Genomic DNA, 15,642 nt, shown 5'->3' with positions numbered 1-15,642 from the left:
CCGAGCTGCGGACAGGCTGCAGACGTAGCCACGCCATTCCAGGGCTTGGTTTTTAGCATGGGGGGTCTAGCCAGGACCCTTGCTGAATACTGGGAGGGAATCAAACTTGTGACTCCCACTCCAAAGGTGTGTAGTCTTACCACTACAATAATAGCTGCCAATTATCAATTACAGCCCCTTTTGGTAGTTGATTTTGAAATTTCTCAAACAGCACAAGCTCACATGATCATGATAGATTTTAACTTTATTAGCCTTTGACATTTGTCTAAAAGCACCCTCTTGCAATCTCTACATAAGTTGGGGTGGCAGGTTTATTTCATATTCCTAAATTTTTACTTTTAAGATTCACGCACTGAAACCTATGCTTGCAGGACAGTGGATTTCACAATATAATTCAAACTGTCCTCAGTTGAAGAAGCTGTGCGTACTTGCGTTTCCCACTATTTTGCAATCTAACAAGACAGACCACACACCCTTTGGGCTGTGTAGTGCACCTGATATGCACTGAATGCTATAAAACTATAGGAACGCTGAAAAATATGTATTTGCATCAGGTTCTCAGGTTCCGTCTCACTTTAAAGCTTTCTTCTGGTTTAAAAAGACAGCTTGAGTGGTGGTGCAGTTTTGTGGAGGTGGTAGTAGTATTGGTATTGCTAAAATTACTCAGAGTGCTTTTTAGTTTATTCATGTGTTTCTATTCTAGGTTTTCTTAACTGTGTCAAATGGTGTCCTAACCACAGAAACTCCAACTGCAGAGGCCACTGTTCAAGGTGAGTTTCCAAGTCAAAGGTAAATTTATATATACACTGGTACCAAATTAACATTGGTTTGGTTTTTTTTTCTTTTGTTATTTTTAATTATTGAATATTATTAGCTTGCTTTTTTCTCTTTGTTTCATTGTTTTTTGTTCCTGTGTCCCCAATAGAAGGATCAACACTGTACAGAAAATGCTAATATTTATATAATTATTTTGGATGAAAATTTGAGCAGTGGAAGACTAGTAAAAGCTAGGTGTAAGGTAAACTATATGCCAAGAGTGAACAAGACATTGATACACTGATCCATACCAGTACAGCGTCTACAGCAATTACATTGGAATATCATTCAAACTGGAGAAGTTTATTTGAATGGTAACAAAGAGAGGAAAGGTAGTCAGAACTAAGGGGATTGCACTTGTTGATCTGTGGGACCAGCACCCGAATACAGGAAGTTTGATCATATGAGTATTACTTCAGTGCAGAGCTTGGATGGAGCTAGTAGGTGAGGGGACTCCCCCAGTTCTAATTGCCTCTAATTTCTAAATACCCCAGTACCCCAGCTAAACTGAGAGGACTGAGTAGCCTTGCAGGCCCAGTATGTACCGGTCACAGCTGTTGCAGCAGTGCCCCTCTTGTTCAGTGTTCTTGGAATATGACTGGGTTTAGTTTAGTGGCCTGGAGTGTAAGACTCAAGGTTCTGAGTTCAATTTCTCTAGCCACACCTGATGGCCAGGGCTTTTCCCGTGGAGGCTAGCAGGCCTCAGACCAAAGAAGCTACATGGGTCCAACCACCACCATGGGGGGAGTATACTTGAATCCTCCACCCTCCAACAAGTTTTCTTTCCAGACATTGAGATTTTCTCCAATGAATGAGAAGTTGCTTCTCTATGCCTTTGGGTTGGGGAAAAGGTCCTGACTATCATTTGTCTGTGTGCCAAATGACACTTCAGAGTGCTCAGCCTTCTTGGGGTCATTTGTTGGAGTGCTGGGAAGTGTGCCATCTGGGGATTCCATTGTTCTACTCCATAACTCCACATGGGCAATGATAGCGGGACCTGGAGAGGTGTCATAGGGAGGAATAGGCTGTTATATCTGAATGGAGTTCTGTTACTGGACTTCAGTGTTAACTACAACATAACACCACGATTGAGAGTATTCATAAGTGTATGTGGCACCAGAACACTATGTAGAAGGTTGATGGTCAGTTTTGTAATCGTATTATCAGATCTGCAGCCATAAGTCTTGGACACTCATGTGCAGAGATGAGATGCGCCGCTAGTTGATCACCACCTGGTGATCAGTTGTGGCAGAAAATTCTGGACAGACCTGGTGAGGGTATGCTGCAGGCAGGGGCCATCTTCAATTCCCACTGTAATTCAATTCATTCCATTTTTTTTTTTCCATCCATTCGCTTCCGCTTATCCTTTTCAGGGTCGCGGGGGGCGCTGGAGCCTATCCCAGCTGTCATGGGGCGAGAGGCAGGGTACACCCTGGACAGGTCGCCAGTCTGTGGCAGGGCCAACACACAGGGACAGACAACCATTTGCACTCACATTCACACCTAGTGACAATTTAGATTATCCAATTAACCTATCCCCACAAGCTGCATGTCTTTGGACGGTGGGAGGAAGCCGGAGTACCCAGAGGGAACCCACACAAACACGGGGAGAACATGCAAACTCCACACAGAAAGACCTCGGCCTGACGTTGGAATTGAACTCAGGACCTTCTTGCTGTGTGGTAGCAGTGCTAACCACCGTGCCACCATGCTGCCCTTTCAATTCAATTCAATTTTATTTATATAGCGCCAAATCACAACAAAAGTTGCCTCAAGGCGCTTCATAGATACAGAGAAAAACCCAACAATCATATGACCCCCTATGAGCAGCACTTTGGCGACAGTGGGAAGGAAAAACTGCCTTTTAACAGGAAGAAACCTCCGGCAGAACCAGGCTCAGGGAGGGGCGGGGTCATCTGCTGCGATTGGTTGGGGTGAGAGAAGGAAGACAGGATAAAGACATGCTGTGGAAGAGAGACAGAGGTTAATAACAGATATGATTCAATGCAGAGAGGTCTATTAATACATAGTGAGTGAGAAAGGTGACTGGAAAGGAAAAACTCAATGCATCATGGGAATCCCCCAGCAGCCTACGTCTATTGCAGCATAACTAAGGGAGGATTCAGGGTCACCTGGTCCAGCCCTAACTATATGCTTTAGCAAAAAGGAAAGTTTGAAGCCTAATCTTGAAAGTAGAGATAGTGTCTGTCTCCCGAATCCAAACTGGAAGCTGGTTCCACAGAAGAGGGGCCTGAAAACTGAAGGCTCTGCCTCCCATTCTACTTTTAAATACTCTAGGAACAACAAGTAGGCCTGCAGAGCGAGAGTGAAGTGCTCTAATAGGGTGATATGGTACTACAAGGTCATTAAGATAAGATGGGGCCTGATTATTTAAGACCTTGTATGTGAGGAGCAGGATTTTGAATTCAATTCTGGATTTAACAGGAAGCCAAAACAGGAGAAATCTGCTCTCTCTTTCTAGTCCCTGTCAGGACTCTTGCTGCAGCATTTTGGATTAGCTGAAGGCTTTTCAGTGAGTTTTTTGGACATCCTGATAATAATGAATTACAGTAGTCCAGCCTGGAAGTAATAGCTGTAGAAGACGCATGGCAGATCCTACCACATTGTCACACTTTCAAACACTTCTTTATTCTGTTGGCGTTTGTTTTACACTAGGCTGCAGCTTTTCACCTGCCAGCCACACAAACACAATAACAACACTCAGGCCCCAGTTCACTCTTTTATGGAGAGAGGCGTGATGATCTCATGCAGCTCAGGTGTGTTTTCCTCCACCGCAGTGTGCCACGAACCACGCCCCATCACACCTCAAATGCACTCTGAGGGAGGCTGGGAACAGTGAATCTGAGTGGATCATGTGCTGCATTTCTAAATTGGCAACAAGGGGCTGCGGCTTGTAGAGCCTGTGGGACTCCAGAGGCAACTGACAGGTTGCAGGCTAAGCAAAGTACAGTTGTGGGTCTTATGTGGCTGATTCAAAAATGTAGGGGTGGAGTTCATTGAGACCATGGAAGAAGAACTTTTTCTTTTTCTAAATTTATATAAATTATTTGCTAAAACCAGAATACAATATTGTGGTCTAATGGAATACATGTTTGGTGTTTGGAAGAATTGTTTCCAGTGCCTTCACAAAACACTTTATTATGTTTAGAAAACAAATGGTAACACAACTCAAGTGCGGGACTCAGGCAAAACAACAAGGCAGAAGAAGTAGTTAAAGACTTAAAGATATTTACAAATAATTTCAACTGGGGTGAGTGACTAATTCGACTTGAACAAACACAAAACACATGAGTGATCTTTTGCATGGGCAAGAGTCTTGACTAAACACAAAGATCAGATTAACTTGAGTGAGACACTGTGTCAAGAGATGTATTCTAAAACACTTCAGCTGAGAATCAGAGAGGAGAAACACACAGTTTTACTTGCATCAAGGACAGCCACAGAGCACCTGCACGAGAGTGAGAGCTCAGGGACTCGTGCTCTGCCACTGCCCTGGTCTTTATTTATAGACATCAGTGGGTGTTGGTTCCTTACATTGGAATGTGGATGGAGAGCTGCACTGGTCCTTTTGAACAGTTGTTGATTGCACTGCTGACTCACACATTAAGGTCAATGAAGGTCAAATGAAGGGTTTTCATGTACTCAGCCTAAAGTGTGTCTGATCCTTCCACTGTCTAGGTGGTAATTATCTCTTATGTTCTACAAAGGTTGCTGGCTCTCCATTATTCCTGTCAGTAATACATTAAACTAGCCAATATTACTTTTTTTTTTAGATCATTTTATAATTTTTTTTCCATAACATCTGTCTAAAATAAAAATTGTAATCTCAAAAGACTGAATTCATAAAAGAGTAATGTGATAAAAGTTAGAAGACAAAGACATATACATGTATTCTTTTTCTTACAAGGCATCTTGACACCTTTTTAAAAGCACTACCCTGCAACCCTACCCTTTTTTATTACAGCTTTTTATATTATGATGGTTTTCCCTTTAACTTGCCTCCATAGCTCCATACAATTTCAGACATCGTGTCTCCTCAATCAGCGTAGTATTGGTGGTTTTACATGAATCTTATTTAGTAAAGTTCAGGACTTCATATTCTCGTTGTCAATTATCAGTAACTAATGTATTTTGGCTGGGCTAGCGTGGTAGTTAACACTGTTGCCTCACAGCAAGAAGTGTTATATCTTCACTCCGGGTTACTAGTATAACAATGATACTCGGACCACGACGTAACTTGAGGTATTTATTATAACGGCATAACTTAACATGGAGCTAGCCCGAGCGACAGCCTAAAGCTTTTTATCCCATAATGCATCTGGGCATGACCGCTATGGGTCCTGTTATAACCCAAAATACACAACATCTCCTCCCCTCTTACAAAGGATGTACTACGAAATAAACAGGTGATCTACTCACAAACTTCAGTCTTCACTGGCACATGACAGTAATAGCCTCACAAACATTTCACCTCTTGTTAACTGTAAGGTTACAACACCAACTCTTTTAATTGCTATCTTGGGGAGTGAGGGTGGACTACCTCAACCTCCCCCATGACCCATGGGGATTATTCTGCCCCCTTCATTTGGGTCAGGTGCCATCTAATAACTCAGACGAACAGGAGGCCGCCGCTCTCTATTGGGGTATCGGCGGTCTGTGGTAACGTCAGTCTGTGTGCTCTCTTGTGGAGCCTTTGTTCCTGACACCGAAGATGTCTCAGTCTCTCTTACAGTCTCATTTACAGGTGGAACCACTGTTCCTGATGTGGTGGAGTTCTCTACTTGTGTGTGTGAAGGGGCTGACGAGTCGATGAGTGCATTTCCAAGATCTCCGCAAGACCCTTCTGCAGACACTGGTGCGGACCGGAGTAGCTGATCCACGTGTCTTCTCCAGACTCCATCGGCCACCTGAACTGTATATGAAACTGGACCAGTTTGAGCAATGACAGTTGCAGGAACCCACTTGTGTACTCCTCGGTAGTTCCTGGCCTGCACTGACTCGCCGGTGCTGAAGACTCTGCTCTTGACCTTTCGACCCCTGTACATGATTTGTTTCTCTTGTTGTTTTTGTACAGTGTCCTTCACAGTTGAGGGTTTCAAAAGATCAAAGGTAGTGCGCAGATCTCTTTTGAACATTGCGTTGGCAGGAGATGTCCTTGTGGTAGCATGTGGACTATTCCGGTAGTTAAGCAGAAACTTGTGCAGTCTCTGATGCAGTGTTCCTTGGCCTTGTGATGTTTTCAGTGCATGTTTCATTGTCTGAACAAACCTTTCTGCAAGACCATTCGTTGCAGGATGGTATGGAGCTGACGTAATGTGCTGCACTCCATTAGCCTGTAGGAAAGCCTCCATTTCCTGTGAAACCAGTTGAGGTCCATTGTCAGAGACTATCTGAGTAGGAGATCCAAACCTACTGAACATTTCTCCTAGAGCTTCTATGGTCTTTTCAGTGGTGGCTGATTTCATGATGGTCACTTCAGGCCATTTACTGTGTGCATCAACAGCTACAAGAAACATTTTGTCCTCGTATGGACCTGCAAAGTCAATGTGTACCCGATGCCATGGCTCCTGTGGGAACTCCCAGGGATGGAGAGGAGCAAGTGGTGGGTTGTTCCGGACCATCTGACACGAAGAGCAGTTTTTAGCAATCTCCTCAATCTGTTTGTCCATATTTGGCCACCAAAAATAGCTTCTCGCTATTTCCTTCATTCTCACTATTCCACTATGTCCTGCATGCAGTTGCTTCAACAGTTTTGGTCGCAATGACATGGGAATGATGACTCTCCTCCCCCACAGCAAACATCCCATCTGAACAGAAAGCTCCGCCCGCTTTCCCAGGAAAGCCTTCAGGTCTACACCCTTACTTGCAGGCAGACCCTTAATGATCCAGTCCAGCACTGCTGCCAACACAGGGTCATTTCTGGATGCCTTTTTCACCTGCACAGCCGAAACAGGTGCTGTCTCTACCTCCCTGAAGTAGAGGATCTCAACTGTGTCAGAGACGGGTTTTTTAACAGGAAGGGGTAACCTGGACAACCCATCTGCATTGCAATGAGACTCCGATTTGCGATACTTGATGTCATAAGAATGTCCTGACAATATCAACGCCCACCTCTGGAGAGGTGAAGCAGCAAGAGATGGAATACCTGTATAGGGTCCCAGGATGGTTGTGAGAGGCCTATGGTCAGTAAACAGTGTAAACTTCCTACCGTACAGGTACTGGTGGAATTTCCGAACACTGAATACAATGCTCAGCGCCTCTCGTTCCAGCTGAGCATAGTTGGACTCTGCTGTGTTTAATCAGAATCAGAATCAGAAAGGGTTTTATTGCCAAATGTTGAGCGGGTTTACAACATTAGGAAATTGCTGCAGTGCTTCAGTGCAAACATACTGTTTTAAATTAAGCTTAAATAGACATGAAAATAAAAATGAGAATAAGAATTAAAAGTGCTAAGTAGATAGATAGATATATACATGATATATACATGAGTGCAGGTGGTGATCAGTGCCAAACATGGAATGATGCAGTGAACACAGCGTAGGGTCATGTGTTAGTGGTGGGAACAGTCATACGGTTATTGTTCATGTGTCCAACAGCAGAGGGGAAGAAACTGTTCTTATGGCGAGAGGTTCTGGTGCGAATGGACCGGAGCCTCCTGCCTGAGGGGAGCAGGTCAAACAGACTGTGTCCAGGGTGAGAAGGGTCAGCTGTGATCCGAGCTGCACGCCCCAGTGTCCTGGAGGTGTACAGGTCCTGCAGAGATGGGAGTCTGCAGCCAATCACCTTCTCAGCAGAGCGCACAACACGCTGCAGTCTCTGTTTGTCCCTGATAGTGGCTCCAGCGTACCACACGGTGATGGAGGAGGTGAGGATGGACTCGATGATTGCAGTGTAGAATTGCATCATCGTCCGTGTTGGCAGGTTGAATTTCTTCAGCTGCCTCAGGAAGTACATCCTCTGCTGGGCTTTCTTAATGACGGAGGTGATGGTGGGCTCCCACTTCAGGTCCTGGGTGATGGTGGTACCCAGGAAGCGGAATGAGTCCACAGAGGTGATGGGGGTGTCAGTCAGGATGATGGGGGGGAGTGGGGCTGTGTGCTTCCTGAAGTCCACAATAATCTCCACTGTCTTCTGGGCATTCAGCACCAGGTTGTTGTGGCTGCACCAGGACACCAGACGTTCAACCTCCCTCCTGTAGGCAGACTCATCCCCGTCCGAGATGAGTCCAATAACGGTGGTGTCATCTGCAAACTTGATTAGCTTGACAGACTGGTGGGTGGAGGTGCAGCAGTTAGTATACAGGGAGAAGAGCAGGGGAGAAAGAACACAGCCCTGAGGGGAGCCGGTGCTGATGGTCCGGGAGTCCGAGACATTCTTTCCCAGCCTCACGTGCTGTTTCCTGTCCGTCAGGAAGTCAGTGATCCACCGGCAGATGGGATCAGGCACATTCATCTGGGAAAGCTTGCCTTGGAGATGGTCTGGAAGGATGGTGTTGAAGGCAGAGCTGAAGTCCACAAACAGGATCCTGGCGTAGGTTCCTGGGGAGTCCAGATGCTGCAGGATGAAGTGTAGGGCCATGTTGATGGCGTCATCTACAGACCTGTTGGCTCTGTATGCAAACTGCAGGGGGTCCAGGAGGGGGGCCGTGAGGGTCTTGAGATAGGAGAGAACCAGACGCTCAAATGACTTCATGACCACAGATGTCAGAGCCACGGGTCTGTAGTCATTTAGTCCAGTGATCCTAGGTTTCTTGGGGACAGGGATTATGGTAGAGGACTTGAAGCAGGCAGGCACATGACATGCCTGCAGTGAGGAGTTGAAAATGCCAGAAAACACTGGGGCCAGCTCGTTTGCACAGTGTCTGAGGGTGGCAGGAGACACACCGTCTGGGCCGGGAGCTTTTCGAGCATTCAGACTCTTAAACTGCTTCCTCACACCTGCTTCATGAATATGAAGAGTTGTGGTGGGAGGAGGTGGTGTGAAATCCTCTTTTGTGTGGGGTGAGGAGGGGGGTGTTGTAGGTGAAGTGTTTGAAGGTGGTGATGGCTCTATGGAGGGGGGAGAGGTGGGGGAATGAGTGTCCAAAGTGTCTCTATTGTTGGGGCCGTTGGAGGTGTGAAGGCTGCCTGATGGCTCGTCAAAACGCCAGTAAAAGTCGTTGAGGGTGTTGGCCAAGAGCAAGTCATCAGTGGAGTGGGGGGTTTTAGGCTTGTAGTTGGTGATATTCCTAAAACCTTTCCACACAGAGGCCGAGTCATTCTCTGAGATCTGCTGCTGCATCTTCTCAGAGTGCTGATGTTTAGCAACGTCCACTTCTTTAGTGAACCTGTACTTGGCCTCTCTGTAGCAGTCCCTGTCTCCGCTTCTGAACGCCTTTCTCTTTTCCAGCCACAGCTTTTTGAGTTTAGGAGTAAACCAGGGTTTGTCATTGTTATAACTCACCCTGGTGTGTGATGGCACAATGCTGTCCTCACAGAAGTGGATATAGGAGGTGACAGTGTCCGTAAACTCGTCCAAGCTGTTAGAAGCAGCCTTCATTGTGTCCCAGTCTGTAGACTCCAAACACGTGCGAAGCTCCTCCACAGCCTCGTTGCTCCACAGTTTTTTGGTCCTCACGACAGGTTTGGAGAGCTTCAGCCTCTGTCTGTACGCGGGGATTAGGTGGATCATGACGTGGTCAGAAAGTCCGAGTGAAGCGCGGGGCACCGCACGATAGGCCCCGCTGATCGTGCTGTAACAGTGGTCTAATGTCCTCTCCTCTCTGGTCGGGCATTTAATATACTGCTTGTATTTGGGAAGCTCATGGCTCAGATTGGCTTTGTTAAAGTCCCCAAGAGCAATGATGAGAGAGTCCGGGAATGTCCGCTCCATGTGCAGTATCTGCTCCGCGAGTGCGCCCTGAGCTGCCTGCGCATCCGCATCTGGCGGGATGTAAACAGCGGCCAGGATGAATGAAGCAAACTCCCGCGGAGAATAAAACGGTTTGCAGTGAATAAAAAGGTATTCCAGAGAGGAAGAGCAGTGCTGAGCAATCACTGTTACATCTGTGCACCAGCCACTATTAATGTAGATGCAGACACTTCCACCTTTGGTCTTACCAGAGAGAGAGGCCTGCCGGTCCGCGCGCAGCAGATGAAAGCCCTCCAGCTTGAGCGCGCAGTCCGGGATGTCCTCACAGAGCCACGACTCCGTAAAACATAAGACACAGGAGGAGGCAACGTCTCTGTTCATGCTTCTCATCAGGGCCAGCTCGTCTATTTTATTCCTGAGTGAGCGTACATTGGAAAGGAAGATCCCAGGAAGAGCAGTTCGCAGTCCACGTCTCCTCAGACGCACGAGTGCGCCGGCTCGCTTTCCTCTCTTTCGGCGTCTCACTTTCCTGACCAGAGTCTGCAGTAAATCTGCCGCAGATGCGACAAATATTGGAAGTAAATCCACAGGTGTTGTAGTCCTGTAGTTAAGAAGCTCTTCTCTGGTGTAAGAATATCCAGAGGAGTGCCCAGACACAGAAGTTATGCACAAAAACAAAACAGAAGTAGAATAGAATAGAATAGAATTCAACTTTATTGTCATTGCACATGCACAGGTACAGGGCAACGAAATGCAGTTTGCATCCATCCAGAAGTGCTTTAGTGATATAGATATATTACAATATATATTAGCAATAATATAGATATGTGAGTATATTACAGAAATGGGTCTATTATGGAATGTTATAATGTACACGGTATGAAGTATGTTGTGAATATTCTATAACTATAAGTATGTACAGGCTGTAGTGAGTACAAGCTATGAACAGGCTATGAACAGGATATAAATATGAAAAACTATACAGAATATGAAATAAGTAACTTTACAGAATCTGAGATATACAGCTATACAGAAATGGGAACTATGCAAGTTGTAAACAGTTGTAGGATTAAAGATTATCGAATGTACAGAATGATTATTTACACAGAGCTATACAGTAGTGCAGTTAAGATAAGTGAGGGTGTAGATAGTTTCTACAGAGGCTATATAAAGTGCTAGTGGTTGTGAGTGGTGGTTCAGTCCATGTTATTATTGTGTGTTTGAGGGTACAGTTGTCCATTGTGTGTATGTTCAGTCCATGAGTTTAACGTGGGTCAGATGTCAGGAGGCAGAGTTCAGGAGTCTGACAGTAACGCACTGAACGCACTGAAGCACCAGGGCATCCATACGCGGCGCCATCTTGGATCAACGTCCTTGGATAATGTCCTTGATGGGAATGCAATTGGCCTTTCTTCGCCATTTGGGAGAATGTGGGAAATCACTGCCCCCACCCCATAGGGAGAAGCATCACAAGCAAGCTGAATTGGGAACTTGGGATTGAAGTGGGTTAACACCTCAGATGCAGTCAGTGAATCCTTTGCCTTTTGAAAGGCCTCTTGGCAGCTTGCTGTCCACTCCCATGCTTCTTCCTTGCGTAGCAGGTTGTGCAGTGGTTTCAGGAGTGATGCCAAGTTGGGTATGAACCGTCCGTAGTAGTTCAACAGCCCTAAGAAAGACTTTAACTGACTGACATTTCGTGGTGGGGGTGCATCCACGATTGCTGTGATCTTCGAAGGTGCAGTGTGAAGTCCATTTGCATCAATCACGTGCCCTAGATATTCCACAGATGACTGGAAAAAGTCACATTTCTCCTTACGGACTCTCAATCCGTATTCCTTCAGCCTCTGAAGGGTCGCATCCAAGTTGCGCAGATGCTCTTCATCATCTGCTCCTGTACACAGGATATCATCCAGATAGCATTGCACACCAGGTAATCCCCTCAGGATTTGATCAATCGCTCGTTGAAACAATGCTGGAGCTGGATTCACGGATACCTTGAAGTCTCCGCAGATCCGGATTCCGCCGTCCTTTTTAGGAACTGGAACCATGGGCGTGGCCCACTCGCTGGTCGTAACCGGCTCCAGAACACCATTCTTGACCAATGCGTCTAAATTAGACTCCACCTTGGGCCGAATGGCGTACGGCACAGGTCTAGCCTTCATAAAGACTGGCTTGGAGTCAGGCTTGAGATGCAGCTTCACTGTAATTTTTTTCATGCTGCCCAGTTCCTCACGAAAAACCTCCTGGTGTTTTCCCAGTATGGCCTGTAGCTGAGAGGAACCATGCGACAGCTTTCTCACTCCTTGCCAGTTGAGTCTGATTGTTTTGAGCCACACACGTCCCATTATAGCAGGGCAGTTCTTCTGCATAACATACACAGGCAGCTTAGCAGTTTGGCCATTGTATTGAACAGTCACCTCTGCCATTCCTTTCATAGGCACTCGATGTCTAGTATATCCTTTAAATACTGTGTCGGAGGGTTTGAGTGGAAGGTGCTTCAGACATGTCCTATAGACATTATATGACACTAGTGATGCTTTTGACCCAGTGTCAATCTGCATTTTTACAACATGTCCCTCCAGTTTGGGCTTGACCCAAAAGCCGTCTGAGGTTTCATCCACCTTCAGTATTCGCACAGTATTTATTGCAGACAACACTTCTTCACCTGAGGAGTCATTTGCTCTATCCTCATGAAGCTTAACTGTGTAAACATGTCTTTCTTTTTTGAATCTTGCAGTGCCTCTTTTATTTCCAGGCTTTGAGTCCTTATCCTTGCGCCTTTTGTTCCTGCATGCCCGTGCTACATGACCTTTTTTTCCACAGTTGTTGCAATCCATTTCTTTGCACCAGCAATCACTAGCAAAGTGTCCTAACTTGCCACAGCGGAAGCATGGTCCCTGTGCATTTGCTTTACCATTGTCTAGTTTGTGTACTCTGTCTGTAGCATGTAGCGCATGGGTTTCTTTTGATGCCATTTCCATGGTCACACTGATATTAATTGCCTTCTCAAGAGTCAAGTTACTTTCCGTGAGCAATTTCTTCTGTGCAGCTTCATTTCTTAAACCACACACGAGTCTGTCTCTTAATGTGTCATTTAAAACATCTTTAAACTCACAGTGTTCAGCTAATTTGCGTAACGATGCAACGAACATTGTGACAGATTCACCCTCTTCTTGGTTTCGCTTGTGAAACCTGAACCGTTCAGCGATCACGAGGGGCTTGGGCGAGAAGTGTTTGGTCAGTGTGTCCACGATCTCTGTGAAACTTTTATTGCCGGGCTTTGCTGGCTGTAGCAGGCTCCTTAGTAGGGTAAAAGTCTTTGGGCCTATCACACTCAAAAAAAATGGGCACCAGTTTAGCATCCTGTATGTCGTTAGCCGCAACGAAATATCCAAAACGCTCCGTATATGAGCTCCATTGCTCCGTGCTTTCGTCGAAGGGACCGATAGGGCCAGTAACTCCAGCCATTACTCGGCTCCTGGTTGAATGGCACTCTTCCCCTCACAACTGTTCCTTTTCGTAACGTCTCTTTTACCCGTTTATGTTTTGGTTAACGTCACTTACGGAGTCTGCCTTCGTCGTCCTGTCCGCTGTACATTCCTCCCTCCGGCGCCGTCTAACACCAAGTCAGTACGAGGCATCAGCAGGAAAAAAAAGTGTAAAACTCCAAGCGGACTGCAGCGTCGGTCCAGACGTCCTCGTCGCCACTTTTGTTATATCTTCACTCCGGGTTGCTAGTATAACAATGATACTCGGACCACGACGTAACTTGAGGTATTTATTATAACGGCATAACTTAACATGGAGCTAGCCGAGCAACAGCCTAAAGCTTTTTATCCCATAATGCATCTGGGCATGACCGCTACGGGTCCTGTTATAACCCAAAATACACAACAAGAAGGGCCTGAATTCATCTTCACCATCTACTGTATTTTTGTGTGGAGTGTGCATGCTCTCTCTGTGTTTGCACTGGTTCTCTTGTCTACTCTGGCTCCCTCCCAGAATCCAAACACATGCAGTGATTGAGGTTAGGTTAGTTGGTTATTCTTAACTGCCTGTGAATGTGAGTGTCAATGGTTGTCTGTATGTGTTAGACCTGCGACGGACTGGCGACCCACCCCGACCTCCCAATAAGGATAAGCGCAAGAGAATGGATGGGCGAATAATTTAATTAGGAAAGACACTTTCCTAATTAGCCAGAATAAATTACTCTGAATTAAAGACTACTCCTATTATATTATAAGCCCTTTCTGAGAAATGACGAGCAGTATTATATTACTTTAAAATTGTCTGGTTTTAATTCACAGGTTCTGGAGAGACGAAACTGATTATTGAGTCTAGCAGCCTGTTGGTCCTCAATGACCTGCTGGCCAAAGTGTCCTATACCAGCACCATCTACCACATAAACACTGGAGACCTTGGTATGTGTCAGAAATGTGAAGCGCTATAAACACCCATTTTTAAATGACAATTGAATTTGCAAAATAATGTGCATTTTACACATGATCATTAATGCATGTTTAAAATAACTGTGAAAGAAAAGTGAGTCCCCCTTGTTCTGAACCTAAACATTTTTTTTTTTTGTTTAGTCACCTTCCAGTTTGAAAACTATGAAGCCGTGTTTCCCATTACCATCCAGCAGCCTCATGTACCAGTCCTGTATGACATGGGAACAGGTAGAAGTGAATTCTTGATCAGGGCTTAATATTCAAGCCTATATTCATTTAAATATTGTTGGAAAATGCTTCTTTAATATATTAATTGCATGCTGTTAAGAGCATTAACAGCATCCAAAGAACATTATGTTGATGCAAAATCATTATTTCCTTCAGTTACTGTCATTTTCTCATTATCTTACCTTTCTCAGAAAAACAATCTTAAGCCTCTTCTTCTTCACTCCTAGATGTTTCCACATTAGGAAGTATCTTAAACACTATGCTTTGTTAAAAACTAGTAACTGATTAGTTAATAAATATCACCAAGAAGACACAATAGCATAATATAGTTTGAGCAATCTTCTGGATATGGGTATCCTATACCAAGCCTATATCATAACTCCATTCTTAAAGTGAGGTGTTTGCAGACATCATAGCATGGTGTGGTAGAACTATTTCGACCAGCTGACATGGGTCTTTGTCAAGATTTTCAATCAGTCCCTATCATATCCCACCAACTCACCCTGCCTGAAATCCATCATAGTCCATCTGCATAAAAAAAAAAAAAAAACTTGCCTCAATGTCTACCAGCCATCAACACTGACTAAACTCAACTGGTTATGAAGTGGTTCAAGAAATTGGTCCAGAGTAATATTATGTCATTCATTTCCTTCACGTTTAATGCACACACATTTTCTTACAGGGCAAATAAGTACACCGAGGACTGTAGCACTTGCATTTTCACTGTCACTGCATTGTCATATATGAAGAAGCAGATAAGCATGGATGCATGCTTTAGCTCTGCTTCTAATAACACCACCCTCTGTCACTAACTATTATTTAAACTGCATGCTGTTGGATAAAACACTTTTTGATGAATCATACTCAGAGGGTTATATATGATCCCCTCCTCTCCACCCATGGTTACACGCCCATTCACCATAGTAACACCATTGTTAAGTTCACTGACGACACCAAGGTGGTGGAACTTGTGTTTGGCAGTGTTGTGCAGAGACAACCTGTTTCTTAATCAAACAAAGACAAAAGAGCTCTTTGTGTTTGTTGGATTTTAGGAAGAATGAAAAGGTAACTCAGACATTACTCATTAACAGGGACTTGGAAAGTGTTTCAGACTTTTGTGGACTAACACATTAGCCTGTCCTCATCAACACAGTGGTGAAGAAAGCCCAACAGAGATTGCTCATGAAAAAATCCACTGATGCAATATTTTCAACACAGGGATTGGTCTCAATGTTTGCTAAATGTCTATTGTTTTATTAGGCTTATCTTTTATATTTCT

The 15,642-nt window shown here is 45.0% G+C and overlaps 1 protein-coding gene across 1 annotated transcript in view; it reads left to right on the top strand.

Moving 5' to 3' along the window:
- LOC120736896 (beta-1,4 N-acetylgalactosaminyltransferase 2-like) overlaps positions 1-15,642 on the top strand; it is a 44,611-nt gene that overhangs the window by 14,517 nt on the left and 14,452 nt on the right. The window contains exons 6-8 of the mRNA XM_040037261.1: positions 704-770; positions 13,995-14,108; positions 14,277-14,363. Coding sequence (XP_039893195.1) covers positions 704-770; positions 13,995-14,108; positions 14,277-14,363 — 268 coding nt within the window. The remainder of the gene's footprint in view (positions 1-703; positions 771-13,994; positions 14,109-14,276; positions 14,364-15,642) is intronic.

The sequence above is a fragment of the Simochromis diagramma genome, unplaced genomic scaffold (assembly GCF_900408965.1).
Source record: "Simochromis diagramma unplaced genomic scaffold, fSimDia1.1 OVJJ01000516.1, whole genome shotgun sequence".
NCBI lineage: Eukaryota > Metazoa > Chordata > Actinopteri > Cichliformes > Cichlidae > Simochromis > Simochromis diagramma.
The sequence above is the reverse complement of the archived record's forward strand: the minus strand, read 5'-3'. Positions and strand labels throughout refer to the sequence as shown.